Source organism: Erithacus rubecula (assembly GCF_903797595.1).
Source record: "Erithacus rubecula genome assembly, chromosome: 2".
Classification (NCBI taxonomy): domain Eukaryota; kingdom Metazoa; phylum Chordata; class Aves; order Passeriformes; family Muscicapidae; genus Erithacus; species Erithacus rubecula.
Window position 1 is genome coordinate 93526388 of NC_136685.1, and position 20843 is coordinate 93547230.

Consider the following 20843-nt stretch of genomic DNA (forward strand, 5'->3'; position numbering starts at 1 on the left):
GGGATGAAGACACACTCACACCAAGCAGCGATTAGCTCTCCAGGGACACAGTTTTCTTTGCCTTCCATTTCTTGTGGCTCCTCTTTCTCCTTACTGCGGGAATTTTCAAACAATAAACGCGTGCGGGTTTAATTTACACCTTTTCTTACACCTTCCGTTTTTAAGGGCGCGCGGGGCACGATCTTCCAGCGCTTCTGCGCTCCCTTACATGGAGTTCTTTCCCCCATTCCAGCGGGACAGACAGAGGGGAGCACGGCTCGGGAAGCGCTGCGGGCCGGCCAGGGGCTGGGGAAGGAGCTGGCTGGATCCAGCCCGGGGAGAATTGACTGGAGAAAGGCTGGGGAAGGAGCCGGGATACAGGCGGGATCCAGCCCGGGGAGGGAAGGCTGGAGAGGGGCTGGGGAAGGAGCCGGGATGCGGGCGGGATCCAGCCCCGCCAGGAAAGGCTGGAGAGGGGCTGGGGAAGGAGCCGGGATGCAGACGGGATCCAGCCCCGCTTGGAAAGGTTGGAGAGGGGCTGGGGAAGGAGCCGGGATGCAGACGGGATCCAGCCCCGCTGGGAAAGGCTGGAGAAGGGCTGGGGAAGGAGCCGGGATGCAGGCGGGATCCAGCCCCGCTGGGAAAGGCTGGAGAAGGGCTGGGGAAGGAGCCGGGATGCAGGCGGGATCCAGCCCCTCGCTGGGCGGGCGGAGGGCGGGGAGGGGTCGGCGCGGGGGGCGCGCAGGCGGGGCCGCGCCCGGCGGCGGGAGCGCGCTCGGCGGCGGGCGCTGCGATCCCGCCGGGGCACGGCCATGGAGCCCTCGCCCAAAGACGGCGAGAGCGCGGCGGCCGCGGAGCCCAGCCGGGGCTCGGCCCCTTCCAGCGGCGTGGTGGTGCAGGTCCGGGAGAAGAAGGGCCCCCTGCGCGCCGCCATCCCCTACATGCCCTTCCCCGTGGCCGTCATCTGCCTCTTCCTCAACACCTTCGTGCCGGGGCTGGGTAAGGATGCTGCGGGAGGGAGCGAGGGAAGGCGGCCGGGGCTCGGGGTGCCTCTTCGCCCCGGGACCGCCCGGGCTGTCGGACCCCGACGGCAGCGCGGGGAGGGATGGAGGAGCGCAGGGAGGCGGGAGCCGCTCCGCAAAGTTTCGTGTCGGGGGCCGGGGCAGCGCCCTGCGGGGTCCCCAGGGATCCGCTGGGCAGCGCCGCGCCCCAGCGAGTGGAGCGGGCGAGGGTCGCGTTTTCCCAGGATGGCAGCGGGGAGCCGGGCTAAGGCACCGGGACAGAGCATCCCCCGCGCCTTCCCACCCCTCCGTTGTCGCCGGACCGGGACCGTGCGCTGTACAAGGGATTCCGCTGTTCTGGCTCTCGCGAACTGTGATTTCAGCCAGAGGACCAAAGCTCACGCTGACCGCATCACTCGCTAGCTAGAGACGAGCTTTCAGAGCCCACCCTCCCGGGTTTTCTAAGGAGACCCCTGGAAAGTGTTAGAACCGTTGTCCAGAGAAACTGGAGGTTCGGTTTCTCAACGTAAAGTCTCTAGTGTGCTCGGGTGCCTAAGATGTGGCTGCATCTTTCTTATTTCCTTTTCCTCCACTTGAATCAGGAATCGCTTACTGCAAGAGTAGCTTAGAGTTCAAACACTACAAAAGCCCCTAGAATACAAGACTGAATACAAAAATTCTAGCTGAAAGCAAAATAACCACATTAATAAAGAAACCAAACACAAATAAAATAATCCATAACACATTAACCGATACCTTGAGCTTCTCATAGTCCATTCCTGGCTGCTGTTTCTGCTACTGTGGCCACCACTGAAGCCTTCCTTGTGATATGGGAGTATCCTCACCTGGCCCTGTTTTTAAAGAGCTACAGCCTGACTTTAATTGCTTCATGTGCTTCAGGGAGGCTTAATTCCTTAACAAATCTGAAATCCTTAAAGTTCTGATTAAAGTGCTACCTAAGTGTGGGTGGGATAGTGTGTGCAACATGTAGAAGCTGTTGCTATTCCAGCGTGCTTGCCCCAAACCTGTGGATGTATTCCAGGGAAAATCCTGCACCTTTTGAAATACCTCTGAGTTTTCCTGTGGAAGGACTGGTGTGTGTGCTTCTAGATGCAGTCCACTGTGCCTGGGTGTGTTATTTGCCCACCTCTTGTGTGCAACCACCAGAAGAACCTTGAGGGATGAATCAAAGACAGACTCTGGAGCTGAGTTCTGTCACGGGGCTTTAGGTTTCCTGGGGCTTAGTTTCCCATTTGAGAGAGAGAAGTTCAAAACCAGAGTTTTCAAAGCAAGTGTTGTTTTCTGTTGTTATTGAAGTCACCACATCTTCATTGTGTACAGGAAAAAAGCCTGACTTACCATGCCCTTTTCCTTATTCAAATTAGCTGGCACTTCACCAAGTACACCAGAAAACTCTCTGTGTTCTCCCTTCATCCCAGTAGCACAGGTCCCCATAAACCATCCTCATGTTGGAATTGGGTTGAAGTGTGGTTCTCTGCCTGGAGCTCACTAAAAGCTAAATCCCAAGGCATCACTGCTGTGGGTCTGCTGAGGGTAGGCAGTGTTGTGCCTTCCCTCATACAGAAGGTGCCTAAGGAAGGACAGCAGACAGTGCTTCCTTCCTGAACCAGCCCAGGGCTCCCAGTCTGTGCTGGTTGAAAGCTTGGGAGATGAATCTGGACTATGCAGCTGTGTTGGTTGTGTAACCACTGAAAGGCTGGACCAGCACAAAATGGTTTTTAATTCTATTTGGGTTTTTTAACAGGTGAAGAGATTTTTTAAAATTTATTTGCCCTTTGATGGACAGATTTCAGCAGTGTGATCTGGCTGGCTGTGCCACTGTTTCTCCTGGTTGCTTGTTGCAAAAGTAGCAAATAAAAAAACTACAAATGGAAAGGAATCCTTCCCTGTGGAATCCTCACAGCCTGGCAAAATGCAGTGTTTTGGAGATGCATCCAAGCTCAGTATGCAAAGCATGGCACTTAGTTTGTACATAAATGAACCATTATGTTAATAAAGCTGCTAATATCAGATGCATTTTGAGAGAAAACTTAGTCTGAGATGACACACCTGACTAGAGTACAGCTATTTACAATCTCAGCCATATCCTGTCATGCATCACATAGCCCACACATGAGGGGAAACAGGAGGATCACGAATCTACTTGGCAGGAATGCTCAAGGTAAAAAGAGATTTTGTGTCATTGTTGCACTTCAGCCATCTCAATGAGCTGAGCAACACTTGTAAAATAGGTAAGATTTGCAGTGGTGTGAAGTGTTCACAACGAGGATGTGAGCCTGTTCCCTGCAAAGTAAATGGCAAAATTCCCATCAATTCTTGCAGTCCAGATTTATAGCATGTTAAAATGATGCTTCACAGGCTCGCTGTATATTTCTGCCTGCTTAGTTGGAGAGTGTGACTATGTTTAGGTGTGTTTCTCAGTCCCTAAATCCACCCCTCATCCCTTTTGCATGTAGTTGTCATTTGTGTGTAGACTCTGCAGTGCAATTGCAAATAAGGGTCAGAGACCACCAGAGTTGACAAGAAAATGGGCAACACTGAATAAATTAAGTTTTCCATTGCTTGGAGACTGGTGCATTTGAGGTTTTCATTAGTGTCCTGTGCTTCAGAGTGATGATATCCAAATAGAAATTGTGCTCTGATGCTGACTATCAAACCCTTGGGCAGTCTCTCAGCATCTGAAAGCCTCTGGTTTTTTTAGTTAAACTACCTTTCCTGTGTTATGGAAGTCACCTGTGAGGGTGAAATCTGAGAATTTTAAATATCTGGTTTATTTTTCCTTTGTGCTATTTATGTTTTACAGTAGTACTCCATTTGGACAGGAGAAGTAACACTTTCTCTTTGTTTACAGTCATTATTTTGTTTACAGTTTATTATTTTTAGTTGGTTAATTTCCAGAATTTTATGTAACAATCCAGAACTGCAGGTTTTAAGAAGCATTGTAAGCTGGGTTTTAACTACTCATTCCATGTGTGTTACAAAAGATGCAGTTTGTAGTAATTTTTTCATACCTAGGGGATATGTTGACTTTTGCCTTGCCAAAATTAAAAATTCAGATTGAAATCTTGATTAGCCCATCTACTTTTTGCCAAATAGCCTTGAAATGACATTGTGGCAGGTCGCTGTGGCAGGTGTGACCTCTTGGAAACATTCTGGATCAGTTTTCCAGGTGCAGTGCAGTCTTTCTCACCTGTGTCTAGCAGGGCTGTAGGGCTGAGCTATAATGAAGGTGTCCCAAGCTCAGGGCCATAAAAAGAGTGGGTAGGAAGAAGAGGGAGGGATCAGCAGGTGCTGTGGCTAAAGCCATCCTGCCTTGGCCACCAGCACTCCAGCTCTGCCACAGGCATTGCAGCCTGTGTGGCTTTGGGAGCAGGCTCTGGGGCATCAGGGATGGGCTCTGGAGGGTGCAGATGCAGCTGGCAGCAGGGACAGGGGCTGCCCAGCTCTGCCATTCCTGCAGGATGCACTGCAGGTGAGTGGAGAAGGGCTGGCCGTGCCCTTCAGCTGGCAGACTGTGTTCTCCTGGAGCTGCCGTGTGCCAGTCAGCGTGGGAGAGGATCTGGCTCCCTGTCATTCCCAGAGCTGACACATGGGAATCTTGCCCTCCTTCCTCTCTGCTCTTGCTTCTCTCAACATCACGTGTGTGGGAGGGGGTAAATGAAGTGGGGGGGGGGGGGGGGTTTGGGGAATTTGAGGGAAATGTGAGAAGTGAGTGAAATGATCTGAAAGTCTGAGTTCTTCTCCAAGATTAATGCCTCCTGTCAGGAAGGGGGTGGACTTTTGGATCCCAGCCTGCGTTATACGTGTACACTATTTTTATGCAGCGAGTAATTGAAATACGCAGCACAAAATTATGTTAGTGCAGGATAGGAGAGCAGCCACCCATGTGCCACGAAATAGCCCCTAGAGGAGCTCAGTGACAGCCTGTCACAGCAGCTTTGGGAAGAAGGGGTGATTCCCAGCCCACTGAACTTTCTCCTTCCACAGTTCCACAGTGCAGCTCTCCTGATCCCGGGTGTGTCAGATCCGTATCACGAATCTTCTGCCATCTGTTTACTCAGCCTTGGTAGAGTTCAAGCACTGCACCTTCAGCTGGGTGAATGTGGCTTTAGTATTCAATTTATGGAAGCCAAGCATCTTCTCATTAAAAACCAAGGCTCTCCTGAGCAGAATGAGCTCTCCAAAGAGCTGAATAGAAGTACAGAACAAAACACTCGAGAAAGGTGAAGGGATAAAATCTGCATAAAATTACCAGTACCCATTTCATTTTTGTGCTTGGAATGGTAAATAGATGCCTCAAGCCTTCATTACTAAAACTAAGAATTTCAAGGAAAAAACACATTTTCTTATCTACGGTAGAGCAAACAGTGCAAAAAGGAAATTTGTGCTTTCAGACATATGTGCATTAAAATCTCAAACTCCCTTTGGTATTTATCCTCTTTTAAATTTTTTTTTTCCTTTTAAACATGTAAACCAATAAATCTGATTTATGAGCTCATTTGTGGAAAACAAAGGTTTTTCTCGAGTGTTTGTGTGAATTTGTGCTTGTGAACTTCACTGCTGCAGCTTTTAGCTAACATTGCCTTTCAGCCTGTGATGCTGGTAATGTGCTGAAAAAAGCTGTTTGTCCATGGGAGCATAATTGAACAAAGCAAATCTATTACCAGTGGACTCCACTCTGTCAGGTTTTGTATTTTCTACTGAAAAGGTCAAGAAGTTCTTTATGGTGACTTGTGCAAGGTGGGAAATGAGACCTGTGCATCTAGGTTTTACTGCTCCACTACTGGCACCAGTGGAATCAGCTGTAGATTATCCTCACAGTGAGGTAAAGCTGGGCACAAGAACAGCTGAATCTGAGTTTTTGCATCTGCAGGTTTTTGTTCTTTTCAGTATGTAGAAGGACTTTAAATCCCTCTTTTATTTTCTTTTCTTTTCTTTTTATAACAGAGATTTAAGTGACAGATCTAATTGCATTATGTAACTTACCTGGCAGATGGCACTGAACAGTCATTCCACAATCTTACTGCCACTAGGTGGTCTGGAATATTTTTGTTCCACAAAGTGTCTGGACCACCTAGAATGACAATCAATCCTGGGAAGCTTAAGAAAGGTATACAGCTAATTAATGATCAGAATAAATGCCAAAGTGTTTCAACTTCGTAGCTCCTTGATTGAGACAACTCCCCCTAGTGTATCTGATCAGAAAAAAAAAGGGAAAAGGGGAAGGGAAAGGGAAAGGAAAAGGAAAAAGGAAAAAGGAAAAGGAAAAGGAAAAGGAAAAGGAAAAGGAAAAGGAAAAGGAAAAGGAAAAGGAAAAGGAGGTATTTTATCTGCTGAGGGACCCGATGTGACCCCTCAGTTTAATGCAGCATTGAGCAACATGCTTTGCTGTATTTTTGGCAGAAAGTTGCTTTCTGCTTATCCTGTGCTTGCCAGAATACTTAATATATTTCTCATCCTCCTCTTCCTGTGTGTAACACTGGGTTGCTTCCTTGAGTTTGTCTGCCCAGCCATGATGTGTGTACGTGCTGTCACCCTCATCCTCCTCCTGTGCCCTCCTTTACCAAGGCAGTTATGGGCACACATGGCAAGAGCTCTCCAGTGCCTTCCTCAGCTTCAAGTCACAGTCCAAATGTTTAAAACTGTTTCTGTCCTTTGGCTAGATTTTGCTCTTCACTTGCTGCAGTTGGTAGAAGTCAGCTGTTGAGCTCCACTTGCATTTAAAATTACTTTTTGGTTCATTTCTCTGTCAAGCTGTGCACTAGCCCAATGCTGCAGCCTTCGAATTTGTGTCTGTGCCAGACCAGCTAAAATGCAAACAAGTTTCTCTGCCTCCCTCGTGCCTTCCAATTCCACCAAAATAGAAGACAAAAGAAATGGCCAGGGACATTTTTGTTCAGTGGTTTTTGTTCACTGCTGTTGTTGAAGCAGCTCTGTGGAGATGCTCATTACTTAATGAACACATAAGGAGACAGGGTTTGCTCAGCATCTTGTAATCTTGTTTGTCATTTAATGCAGTTTGGACAGATGTACTTGGAGATTAAGAGTGAAGGTGGGAGCAGACAGCAGAGAAGAGCTGTTAAATGGCCAAGTAAACCAGCTGAATTTTAAGGTGGATAGAAGGCTGTTCCAGACAAAGGGTGTGATGTGGAGAGAAGCAGAGAATCGAGTCCAGAAGGAGAAAAGTACATTTGCAGAGATTGAGTGAGAAGGCAAAAGAACTGAAACTTCTTGCAGCAAGGGAGAAAATGAATGAAAAGTTTTGAAGATAAAAGTAACTTGGATGAGGAGAGTGCTTTTGACAGGTGAATTTTTCCTAGTCTGGATAGCAGGAAGGAAGTGTATTTTCTCCTGCTCTGAATGAGTGGGTGCTGGAGCGATTTACAAAGCCTTATAAAGCACCATTGCCTGCAGCAGCTCACTGCCATTTAATCTCTCCACCATAAAAAGAACTTTGAGAGTTTCTGAACTGCTCAGGATCATAAAGAGAGGAGCAGGAAGCAGAAAGCAGGTTCCTCAGGCTCTTCCTTACCCATGAAACTGTGTGCAGGACTCTGAACACAAATATTCCCACAGCTGGCAGTGTCTGGCACAAAGGTGAATTTTAGAACCTTTGTCTTGTTTTGAATTTTGTGGAGAAAAAAAGTGATTGGATGGTAAAGGATTCTAAAATAGTCCTAAGGTTTGTAATGAGATAAAGTCAGTCTGACATTGACATCCTTTTTTCCTGTTTCAGGACTTGTGTTCATTGTAGAACTTTACAACTTTAAAGAGAGACAGTGGCAGCACCAGGGTGGATGAGAACAAACTTGTTTGTAGCACTGTGCAAAGATGCTGGCAAAAGACAGAACAGAATAGATTATTTCATTTGGAAGGACCTACAATTATCATCTTGTCCAGCTGCCTGCCCAGTTCAGGGCTGACTAAATTAAAGAATATTATTAAGGCCACTGTCCAAATGGCTTTTAAACAGTGCCAGGCTGAGGGTCCAGACTCACATGAGACAGAAAAGTTCATGTCATTGACCTTGCTTTAGACACTGCAGGAATGTGAAACCTGAGTTTTCCTGGTTCTGCTGAAGATAAGAAGTTTTTTCATTAAGGGAAGTAAATCCCTCTTCCTCTTCCCAGGGTTTTTGAGCATTTGTGTTATCTAGGGGGGCCCAAAATGAAAACACTGTAAGAAGTTGAGAAAAAAAGCCCATGCCATTCTATCTAGTTACATTATACTTGTTGATTTCTGATGTCATAAACTTAGGTTTCATTCTGTGTAGAGTCAAGGAAAAAAATAAATGGGCAGAACTCAAATATTTGATTTAAAATGCTCATTTCCATAGTTTGTTCTCTCTCCATCTCACCACTTAGAAGCTGCTCTCAACCCTCTTTCCTTCAGCAATGCAGAGCTTGCAATAAAGGCAGTTCAAACTCAGTGTTTCCATTCCAAAGGAGTTACAGACCAAACAATTTCTCTCTTACTGCTTCACAGTTCCTCAAAAGGTCTAGCAATGCAACCCCAACTCACACAATATTTGGTGTTTCCTTAGAACCTTGTCCCCTGAGGCTCTTGGTTAGATGATAACCTTTGCTTTCAGTAAAAAAAAAAAAAAATGTAACTCTTATGGCTGTGGAGCAGGATTTGAAGATAATGATCCTGTCTCAAAAGGGAAAAAATAGAGACTGTGGGAAGAAAGAAGGAATTGCCTTTTTTTTTTTTCTCCCTAATTCTCAGTTTTAGAGAATCTGAGTCATGATTTTTCAGCACTGGAAAATGGCAATATTATACTGAACTTTTAAATTTAAGAAAGAGGACACATGACTAATTTACAGTTCTGCCATATTAGACAAAACCATGGACATCCATGTCTTTGAGCATACCATCATGAAATACAGTCAATACAAATTAGGTGGTTGATGAAAGCTGATGGGAAATACACAAACTTAAATTAAAAATCTCAGTATAAATACACCCAAAGGATATGCCTGGAGTGTATCATGGTCAAAACTTGTTAGAGGAAATGGTGAATACAATCAATAGAGGAATTCTTGGAAACATAATTGCATTCTCTGCAGGGGTTCATCCTGTACTACATTTCCAACTTCAGAAATAATGCTTATACAAGGAATTGTGCAGGGGACCAAGGGCATCTTTGGGAATGTGAATTTAATGTGACAGATCATTTTCCAGCCTCTCACCAGGATGTTGTTTATCTGAACTCTCAGCTGGCCACAAGCATTGGTGAATATCCACACAAAACTTAAAAATGCTTTGAGATTGTGGATAATAATTTTGTTTTAGCTAAAACACAAACAAGTTTGTAAAGAATGCGAAAGGGCTTAATGGTCAAATTAATCTTGTCTGGGGAAACAAAAAATTTAATTGGACCAAATACGGATGTTGTTTGTAAAAAGTGTTTGTACATTTTTAATAAATGTTAGTGTTAGTAAGCCTTTGAAGAATTGAGATTTATTGTAGACTAAAAAATAGATTATAATGAGCCACAAGTTCACTGTTAAAAAGTTCTGTAATTTTGCAAAGTACCAATTATGATGTTTTTGTTAAAATATTTTACCTGAAATAAGCTAAATGATCACATTAGTGTGACACTGTCCAGCTGAAAGGGTTTTGCTGGTTTAAGCTTAAAATGTGTATTTTTTTGCATGCATACCTATTGCATATGCTCCTATGGTAAAATGAGACCATGGCATTCAAGAAATGCCTCCTGCAGGCAGAAAACCATTTGTTGTATCTGTTTAAGAGCATTCACAAAAGTATGGATTTTAGATTTCATAAATTGGTTTTGTTAATCTGCTATTTTAAAAATACTTGCAAGACCTCTTCTGTTGCCATGACAATTTGATTTCCATAAACATGATATTTTGGATGCAACTATCCAACATTGTATTTGCTGTGCTTTGTGGGGAAAGGAGATGGCAACTTAGCACCACAGAAATTATGGTGCAGAGAGCCCCGTAGACTCAGACCTCTCACTAAAAATAGTCAGGACAAGTTCATTATAATAAGAAAAAATAAAAGTCTTGGATCAAGTTATATATATTTATATTCCCTGTAAATTAGACTTTTTTTTTTTTTTTTTTTTTTTTTTTTTTTTCTTTTTGTGAACACTGTTTTGGAGTGAAGAAACTTCAAGTTTCCACTGAAAATTGGTTCCAAGAGCATGAAGACTAAATTCTGGCTAAAAGTACAGTTGGACCTTTTTGGAGCCTTTTTGGCTCTCATTGCCCTGCAACACACTCTGGAATTGCAGTCTTAGTGCAAGGGGTTCACAAAGGATTTAGGATGGTGAGAAAGGAATGGTCAAAAATTGAAACACTTGTGAGGTGCAGCCTGAGGAAAATCCAACTGAGGGATCAGCTTGATTTCTTTATACTCTCCTTCTGTCTTTTTGAAATGATTGCAACAAATCAGACCTCTTTCAAAACTCATTTACACCAGAGTAGTTACTGAGTAATCCACTCAGATTGGAACGTTTTTTTCAATGTAGTTAGAGAATTTGATGTGTGTGGATTCTCTGGATTGGGCCATTAAATTGCCTCTCTTGATCTGTTTAATTGTGAAAGCAGTGCCAAATTTTCCTGTCTGCAGTCCAAATCTGATAATGCTTTTTTTGCTGCGTGTCTTTCTCCTTTAGATCTGCATCCAACAAATTGATCAATGCCAGGGAAGGTTTAGCAAGCTTTTTACAAAACAAGAACTAAACTTTTTTAAAACCAATATTTTAGACTCAGCATCATGGGATTATTTTCTTCCTCCTAAAATTTCATTGTGGCTGCAGACAGCTAGTGGGATGGTTTCTTGCTGTGTGTAAGAGAGAAAGGAGCACAGGGACTACAATCATTGTCAGTTGAGAGTATAAAAACAGTTTCTTGTTTTCTCTTTTGAAAGTCAGAATGTAATTTTATACATTGACTTGCATCTGAGTACCTATTTCACTCAGTCCCCCACACATCCCACAAAAGCAGTGTGGAAATGGAGTCTCCTGACACTCCTCTGGAGGTAATCTAACTTGGTTCTTGTTTTCTTGGTCAGCTGTACATGGGGAGCTGATTTTTGTGCCTGGAGCACCAACCGCTTACGCAGCGCATCGCCACAAAAATCCGTGTGGTTTAATTTCCCACACCCACTCTGCAGAGGTGTGGACAGCAGAGCAGGGGCAGGGCAGAGCCTGCACCAAGCCAGGGGTGTGGAGAGCAGAATGGGGGGACTCTGGGCTCAGTCCAGTCCGTGGCACCAGCCCACCCTGACCCCAATGACAAACGCCCCGTGTTGGCACAATGGCGCCGATGAGCAAACGCTCATTGCTGCCACAGCCAAGCCTTGGAATTTCCACCTTGGATGGTGAATTCAAGGCAGTGCAGATAAAAGCAGGATTCTTCTCCCTGTGCTGTGTGCAGTTGATATTTAGAAGAAGCCTGTGGTGGAGCTGGGAATGGATTTTAGAACAAGCATATGTTCCAAGGAACCACTCTTGCTCGGCAGTTACAGAGAGAACCCTTTTTTTACCCAGGCTGTGATGAGTAAATGGTAACAGACCACCCTTAGTTGTACTGACACAAAGAATAAAAGATTTTTGTTCTGAGCATTAACTAAAACACAGTATTTTTGATACAATACAGGCGTATCTGTGCTCTGGTCTCATATCAGTGTTTTCAAATGCACCAGATCTTCTTTCAGTGCTCATTTATTCATTTCGTGCCAAGGCAGAACTGCACAGAGAGGGTGTCCCCTTCCCAGGTGCACTGTAGATCCCAGGTCACACTGCTTGGAACACCAACCCATCATATGGACTGTGTAAGACAGGTACAAAAGGTTCCCACTTGCAAGCTTAACTCCTTTGTCAGAACTGGGAACCCACAACTTACAGAGCCTCTAGAAGTATTTTGTCCCACTCCTGCTCACCTCTTTTGCTCTAGTGACATTGAGCTGGCCCCTTGAGGTTGCTCCTGTGAATAAGTATTATTTACTGTAAAGAAGAATTGCAGAGCTGAGCTCTTTGCCCTTTAAACCAGGGAAGACTCTTCCCAAGTTGCAGTAGCAAGCTGGACACTCACTGAGAATTGTATTTCCCAAATTAGCCAGCAGCCAAAGCTAAAAATCTGGTTTATGCTGCATCATGAAACTTAATCAGCTTTCTCCCTTACAAATGTAGGTTTGTTTTAAATATTTATGACACTTCTTCACACTCTAGTAAATGTTCTTCAGTACATTTTGAAAAAGGAATGATACCTAAATAATGTGATAATTTAGCACTGTGACTGTGATTTAAGTCTTTCCTGAGAAATTCACTATTTACTAGTTGAGAAGTGCTAAATAGATAGTTAGGTAGTAGATAGTCACAGAACCATAGCATCATTTAGGCTGAAAAAGACCTTTAAGAGCATTGTGTCCAACCATTAACCCATCACAGCCAGCCCTAAACAACATTCCAAAGTTCCCCATGTACACAGCATTATTATTTCAGTAGCACTGTGAGGTGCAGGCTATACTCAAGCCCTATTATGATCCAGAAGGGAATATTATGATATGGAGGAGGAGTTGTGTCATCCACTTAGGACTATCTGTAATCTGAGTGCAGAATTCAGGGGAGAGATTCAGATTGTCCAGGAAGTCAGTGGCAAAACTGGAGAGAGAATCTGCACAGACTTCTCTCCATTCAGCTCCTCAAATAATGCAGCCACTCTTTAGTTTCCATTAATCTCTTCCAGGAAAACTGTTGTCAATGAACTACTTCCATCACTCTTGGACTTGGTGTTCATTGGGAAGAGAGGTATTGTTTGTACCATGCATTAATGAAAACAAAGCAAACAGGTAGGATGGACAAAGCACTTTTTAGTTTGGATGTGCTGGTTACTCCCTCACATGTTTCTGTGACCTGCTCTATGCCTGTGAGCACCACAAACTCTCTTGCACACACGAGGGGCTTCAGCATGTTTTAGTATATGGCAAAAAAGAAAACCCACATCAAAACCCAAACTCAGATGCAGCCCAGGCTTGCCATTTGCAAGAGCACTGATTTATATTGTGCTTTGTAGTTTAGTATTAACCAATATTTACAGTAAGTAGGCTCTGTATTCCTTCTTGGTCGCACGGCAATTGTGTGCAAAATGGGGCCTTACTGTGACCTCCAAATAATACTATTTTAAAATATATTATCCATGCAACTATGTAGGTGACCATAGCACTGTATAGACAATGGAAAAAGAAAAGGTCCTGTCCCAGAAGATTGCCACAGAAATGTAACCCCAAGAGTCAGATCCAAGTTAAAAGAAGTTCTAATAAAAACATGCAATACAGTGTAATGAAAAGAAAAACATTTCCTTGTATTGTATGTTTAAAGGCAGTTTTAAAGGCACAGTTGGGACTTGTTTCTTAGCAACAGGGCTCATCTGAGCCCTGCAAACACTGTCCTTTTGGAAAAAGATACCCTCCAGAAGAAAAACAATGTGAAAAAAGCTAGAAACATCAGATTTAGATGTCTTCCTGCTGTTGCAGGAGCACTTCATTAAAGCCTTCAAGCAACAACAAGGTCATTTTGATAAACTGTAATGATCAGAACAAAGAATTCATCTTTACTTCTCTTTATCAACAAGGATGAGCAGTACAAAAAATATTATTTAGAAATAGGTATTACCATAAACCACAGTTCAGGTCCTGCCTGTATCCCTAGTAACAGGGATGGTTTCTGCACTGAGGGCACAGGAGTCCTGCAGAAAAGTCCTGGTTCAGTTGTGCCTCACACTGTCAGTACCAGAATTTCAGAGGAAGATCTGCAATGCACAGAGTAAAACCCTACTGGCCTGTAGGAAGAGCTCCTCCTAAAGGAGTTGATTAGCTAGCTGATACACCAAAGCAGGAGAATTTTTATCAGTATTATTTAATCAGATTAATGGCAAATGTATTTATTGGGCAGATGAGATGGGATTCATGCAACCTGTTCACCTGAGTTGATTGCCTTTATAATTTGTAAGGAGGAATTAGGTACTACCAGCCTGTGACTCACCTCTTTAAATCAGGTTAAGGGAATCACACCTTCTGGGGGCCTCCACCTTTTTTTTTTGGTCTTTTTTTTTTTTTCTTTTGCCTGCAAAGGGTAAGTGGCTCAGATCAAGACACCTCCCTTGAAGATATCCGAAGTTAGGTCAGATGAAAGCTACTCATTATCTGGTTTGCAAAATAAGGCATTTGCTTCAATAGTTTCAAAACACTTCAGGCATTGCCCATACATCTTTCTGGATCTCACATCATCCTTAGGAGAGCTGAAGTAGTTCTGACCTCTGTGCTGTCTCCTGATGCATACACATCTGCTGTGTCTCATGGAAGGGGTGCATTTCTTAAGCTCAGAACTCCTCTCTTATGAGCACTCAACATAAAACCCTATAATTTCTATAATTTCCATCATTACAGAGAGCAGCTCTTTGGTAGCTCATTCCCAAAGTGTGTGATGTTGAGAGGGAGGGAGGGAGGGGGACACACCAGTGAGAATATCCCAGAGAGATGTGCATGGAGAGCCCTTGCTGGAACAGGTACTCCTGGCAGGAGCTGCAGCTTGGTGAGACCTGGTGCCAGTCCCAGGGACTGGAGCCTGTGGAACAATGGGCACCAGAACAGGGGAAAAGCAGTTTTTGCCCTGCTCTTCCATAGCATCCCTCCTTAGCCCAGCCTGAGAATTCTGAGGGCTCTGCTGACTGTAGAACACCTTGGGCATGTGTTCTCTCAGCACTGCTCATGGTGATATTTAGATCCCTTCTTTGAGGCATGTGCTGGATGTTCACAATGTGTCTGCTCTTCATGCATTATCTAAGGGATAGAACACATGAGAGAGGTCCTTGCATGCTCTGTGTCAGTAGCATTGAGGGATGCTGAATTTACCAGTAGGGCTGACAGGTTAGCCCAGAGGAATCTTGAGAACTGGCTACTGCCTCTCCTCGCTCCACCCCAGCCAGCCAGGATAGTGCCTGGCCCTGGTTGTGATGACTGATGGGGAAAGGTTTCCCTTCCCCTTTTGACTTCTGGGACACTGACATACCCATCAGAGACTTAATTGTGGCAGTTCTACAAACAGTATCTGTCCCTTGATCTTGGCTGGAGATGACAGCACCTCACATCAAGAAAAAGCATAGAAAACCACCTACCAAAAACTCAGTGCAAAGTGGCTTGGTTTGTAATACAGGCTGTGCCCAGAAATGTGTATTCTATCACCAACTGGTGAAACTGGGTGGGGCAGTGATTCCTTAACTCCTGGCACATACCATCTGTTAATGGGACATCTTTAAACCAGTTGGGGCAATCATCTTTATATTTTCCACAACCCATCCTCCCTCCAGGAAGATATCATCTGCTGCTGGCCCATTCAGTCCCACTGTATGACTGATAAAATTACATCATCCCACTGGGAGATTCTCCAGCCAGGGGGAGCAGCCAAGCCTTTCCTACCTAGATAAAAAATGAGATTTTGAACAACAAACCAGACTTTTGCCACTGGATTCCAGAGGAAAGCTGGACCTTTCCACATCATCTCTGGACCTTCAGAAGAAAACTGCACCTTCTACAGGAGCACTGCTTCAGCTGAACCACATCTGCCACTGCAGGAGGATGCAGCCACCATTTAATGGGACTGCTGCCAACACCCTGACTGACTGACAGGGTATCAGGTTATATTCTCTGTCAGTGTTTTGGGACTGTTGTTTGTAATACTGCTTTTCTATTTTAATTTTTCCTGGAAAAGAACTGTTGCTCTTAATTCCCATATCTTTTCCTGAGAGCCCCTTAATTTCAGAATTATAATATTCTGGAGGGAGGGGTTTACATTCTCCATTTCAGAGAGTCTTCTGCCTTTCTTAGCAGACATCTGTCCTTCAAACCAGGAGAAAGCCACAGTTAAAGACCAAGTTTAAGTTTAGGAGAGCTCTGGAAAGACTTTGCACTGAACCTGCTGTGACACAGTTACATGTTCCCTTCTGTTGACCCTGATACAGGTTTATAACCTATACTAATAAGAGATTAATTGCCTGGACACCTTTCCTCTTCAGCCTATTAAGTTCTAATATAGCTGTACAGAATAAGCACTTGATAGGACACTTTTGCATCTGTTCTGCTCTCCTTAAGTCATAAAAATCCCCATAAAATGTCATTACCATTGCTTAAGCAGGAAGAAATATGACAGCATGGGAAAGACATCTCAGATGAACATTCCTTAATATCCTGTAACACTTATTTTCTGGTCCATACTTGTAATCCTAATCTATATATTTCTTTATAGCCAAAACCCATGGAGGGGGTGCAAGGCTTAACTAGGAAAGTTTGAATTGATTTGAGCAACCTGATGGCTCTTTCACTATGGCCTGAAGCATGCTTTAGCCTGGATTTCCTTGATTTCAGTAGGAATTTAGTGCCTAAGTGTTTTCAAAGGTTCATTCTCTAGTTTCTTTGCCTTCCTTCTATCATTCTTCAACAGAAGGAAGAGAACATTGCTATGTGTAATTCCACAGACATACACTGGGGTACCATTAGTACTTATGAGATGCTAAAATAAAGAGGATTAGAGGAAGTGCTGCTCTTAGTCAGTATGGCCATTATGAGAGAAGAGACAGTATGTTTAAAACAAGAAATAGAAAAACAGATACAGTTACTTGTGTATGTTAAAAAAGAATCTGAAGTGTTATGAATAGTTTAGGGCCAGACATTTGAGAAGGGTAAGAATTATGTCTGTATTCTCTCATGTTACATTGCATGTTGCAGCTGGTTTAAAGCTGCAGCCTGAAACCCAACCAGCCTGTTAGCTGGGTGAGGGATGGATTTGAACAGAGAATCCCAGCCAACCTATTGAACCCTAAGTGCAGTGATCACTGGCCAAAGAAGTAAATGCCTGAGACTATAGCAAATCAGTGTTTGCCTGGGAAATTCAATCTCTCTATTTAAGAAAAGTTCACAAGAATAAAGTGCTCAGTCTTTTGTCACATGAAACACAAAGTCTCATGGCATTTGTCTCCATCCTGGCATCAGCCAATGTTACACTCTCCCTGCTGAGCAGTTTGACTCAACTGTTAACTTTCATTAACAGGAAAATAAAAAGCACTTTGCTGCTAGATTTGTGTTGCCTTAATCCTGTTATCTAGAAATGGGATGTTTCACATGGATCCCATGGATGGTGCATGTGATGTGCCTGGCTTGCATGATGTGTCACTTGTCTGGGAATGATGAGGCTGAACTGTCCCACAGCACCACACAGGTTCTGCTTTGTGCAGCCACCCAACATGTCAGCAAATGCACCTGCACCTTCTCCAGGTACTCCTTTCTTCCCCAAGGTATTCTAAGGTTCAGGGAATTTTCTACCCCACAAGTGGTACTTACACCCCTGTATTGTTCTTTTCTTCTGTGTGTATTTTGATCAGTATTAGTTCAATGAGTACTAAAAGGGAATTAATCAAAATTTTCACTCCATCCTCTTCCCACCCTGAATCTGGTCTCACTTTCTGTTGAGAAGAGCACAGAGCAAATTTCAAAGGTGAATGCAAGAATTTCTAAGAAGTCCTGGGGCTGCCTCCAGTTTCTTGCAGGGGAGCACTGCAGCCTTGAGCTCCCTGTGGCTTGTGGCCCTTCATGAATGACACATTTAGGTTGGTTTGTTCCACCTACATCCCAACCCCACACACGATCCCAATTTTTCCCAGTCACAAGCACCCAGTTTTTTTTTTTCTGTGCTGAAGCTCCTTTTCTACATGAGTAGCATCTTCAGGGGTGAGAACAAAAATTGGGTGTGCATAACCCTTAGCAACTTCTCTTTCAGGGGTTTGTTCTGTGCATTTTGAACTTGAACCAACTTGTTCCAGATTTCCCAACAAGGAGCTGCTGTGGGACAGTGGTTCCATTTGTAGTGCACAGTGTAAGAATCATTAATGATGTGAGATCCTGCAGTAAAGCTTAGAATATTGCACTGTCTTAATTCCTTCCCTGTGCCTGAGACAGAGGTGTGGCTTGCTGGGGATGACTGATGTCCCAGGGTGGTGGTGGGGCTGTTCCAATCCATCTCCAAGAAAAGGAGTGAGATGCAGCTGCTCTGTGGCATGGTCTTAGTGCATCAGTGTCTTTGGATTTTTCGTGGAATAGACATTTTTCTCTGAAAAATACTAATTGTAAAATTTAAGATGATTTTTCATGAGTGCATCTGGTTGAACAAATGCTCCTTTGAATGACAATAGCATGTCTCTGCTATCAGATTGTTCTGTGTAGCACAGCTAAAAATACATGTTTGTTTGTTGTTTTTTTTTCATTGCAGGCACAACAAAAGATGGCAGAGTAGCTCTGATTGTTGCTTTTGTACAGTACTGTACTAGAAATCTTGCTTTGTAAAATGGGAGGGAAGAAAAAAGTGCTACATTTCTAATCACTAAAAGTAAAAGAAAAATGAACTGTTTTAGTTAGAAACAGGGGGTAATTTAATGCTTAAGTGTAGGAAGTTATAATGACTGTAGAAATGCACTTCAGACACCTGCAGGGATTAGCAGAGAAGGGTAAGGAATCCCTAAGTAGGAGGAGAAAATTGAGGTGTATAGCAGCATATCAATGGTCTGTGCTTTCAGAGCACACAGGAGCCCCATGCCTTGAAAAGGGCTGTGGGAAGGGGCACTATTACTGATTTTTGGGCAGGAGAAAGTATTGCTGCCTGTCTTTTTGGCAGTCAGAACTGCATGTAGCTACATGTGCAAGAAAAGCATCTGAGCTATAAATAAAAATAAAATGACACAACAATGTTGTGTCACAAAAATGACACAATGGTTTAACTGATGCAGCCTTTATAGATTCCTAATGCAGTCTGGAACATTGGTTAACAACAGAAATAAATTGTTACAACAAGTTACCTCGTGTCACACACCATCTAGAACAAATCCCTAATTCAAGGTAGGGCATTTGTGCTGTAGGATGTCTGTAAATAAAAACACTAACAGGTTTTCACCAGTTCTGAGAGCAGAGTCTTAGATGGAAAAGCATTTGATGTGGCAAGTGAAAGGGAAGTGGCTGGAGAGTAGGTGAATATAAAGAAGGAAAAATATTTAATTTTATGAGAGAGAGGGAAAAATAAATAGGAGCAAGCCTGAGTGCATGTGGAAAGGAGAGGGAGGATTAAATACATAATTATCCTCCTTTTCTATTTCCTTGCAAGCCAGGTTGATGGAAAGGTGGTTGATGGTGTCATCAGTAAGAAACATTCACTGTGCAAAGAAATTGAGTTTAACTTTGCCATCTGCATTAAGAGGAGAGGATGTCCAAGCAGAGAGACCAGAAGGAGTGGGCAGGATATGGGAGAAGTGTCCTAAAGAGCTGCAGGAGTTGAGTTATTGGCAAAGAAATGGAGATGGCACACTAAGGCTTGTGTGCAGGTGAAATTTAAAGAGGGCATGGTTTGGAGGGAGCAGAAAATGGGGAATTGCACAGGCTGAGTCAGTGCCTCTGTGGAACAGGAGAGAAGGATGGCAACAAAGAATGAGAGATGCTGAGGACATGGTAGGAGACAAAAGTGAGACAGGGCAAAGAGCAGAGAGCCCTAGTGCAGGGCAGAGCTAGGAACCACAAACACAGGTCCTGACACTCATCCAGACTTTGCAGACCTTGCTGAGAACTGTTTCAGCTGTTCTGTCAGAGGACAGAAACCCTATTTGTGAAAGAAGGGAAATTTAGGTAATGTTGCAACATTTCCAAGATAAAGCAAGGGAGGAAGGAAGCTGGTTGGGGGAGCTGGAGTGACAAGTGATGCTGCATGGCTGACACAACTCTGCTGAAGCAGGAGATTGCAAGAGACCTTTTTCTGTAGTAGGGTAAAGTGTAGATCTCCCCTCAGTTTCAGCTGTGCAGTCCCATAAACTGAATTCATGTTGTAGTGTGGATGCTGACACAGTGAATCCAGGTGGGACAATGAGTTTAAAGCACAGCTGGCCATTAGAAGCTGGAGAGTCACAGAAGCTGGGTAATGAGTCTCCCAGCTGTGCAGCTTCTGGGCACAAGGCAATCCCAAAGAACCTGCCAGGATCACCTGGCACCTGCTGGACTGCTCAGCTGGGGAGCAATGAGAGCAACACCTTCTGCTGAGCAGAGCCTGGTCCTCACACAGCTCAACAGACTTGCTAAAAACTTAGGAAAGTACGTGTATGCATATAGAATCAATTTTCTACAATTTCAAATTCTGCTCAAGGATGTATCCATACCACTCATGTTAGCCATGTTTGAGTTTATCAGCTTCATACTGAGCAGCAGGCATAAGCTGTTTGCCATGGCCTGTGACTATTTTAAAGTACTGTCTTTCTGCAATTTGCACTTTAGAATTGTTGCCAAGATCAGGTTAGACCTGGTGAGCCAAATTAATCCCCAGTGTAACTCAGTCAGTGGATTTATGTCAGGGATTAATCTGGCTCCAATATAGATGTATTTTTTGGCAGAAAGAGAAGTAAACCAACAAAGGAATGAATAAAGGTTAGATGGATGGTCCCTCACTTGTGCCTGGCCTTCTTGAAAGAAGTGTTTTCCTTCTATGCCCATTCCTTCTCTCCAAGGAAATGCATTCTTCTGGTTTCCCTGCTGCTTGCTCCAGAGTCCTGCACTGGGGGAGCCAAGCAAGGTGCAGAAGGCAATCCTTGGTGAGTGGGAGCTTATGAAGTTTTTTGAGCTGCCCAGGGAGCTATGGGCTCTTGAGAGACACAACACACAGTTCCCAATAAAATATGGGAGGAGTAGCTTTGGGGATAAGCAAGAACTGCAGAAAGAGCTTTTTGGCTCAGAAAGAGTCTTGTGGGGTGCAAACACTGCCTACCACTTGAAGCCTGGCCCTGGCTG

At 43.9% G+C, this 20843-nt stretch overlaps 1 protein-coding gene across 3 annotated transcripts in view; it reads left to right on the top strand.

The window, feature by feature from the left end:
- Positions 1 to 697: 697 nt before the first annotated feature.
- Positions 698 to 20843, top strand: part of STUM (stum, mechanosensory transduction mediator homolog) — a 43102-nt gene continuing 22956 nt past the window's right edge. For all 3 annotated transcript variants that reach the window (XM_079298382.1, XM_079298381.1, XM_079298380.1), the window contains exon 1: positions 698 to 978. In XM_079298382.1, the coding sequence (XP_079154508.1) occupies positions 792 to 978 (187 nt within the window). In that variant the 5' untranslated portion in view covers positions 698 to 791. The remainder of the gene's footprint in view (positions 979 to 20843) is intronic.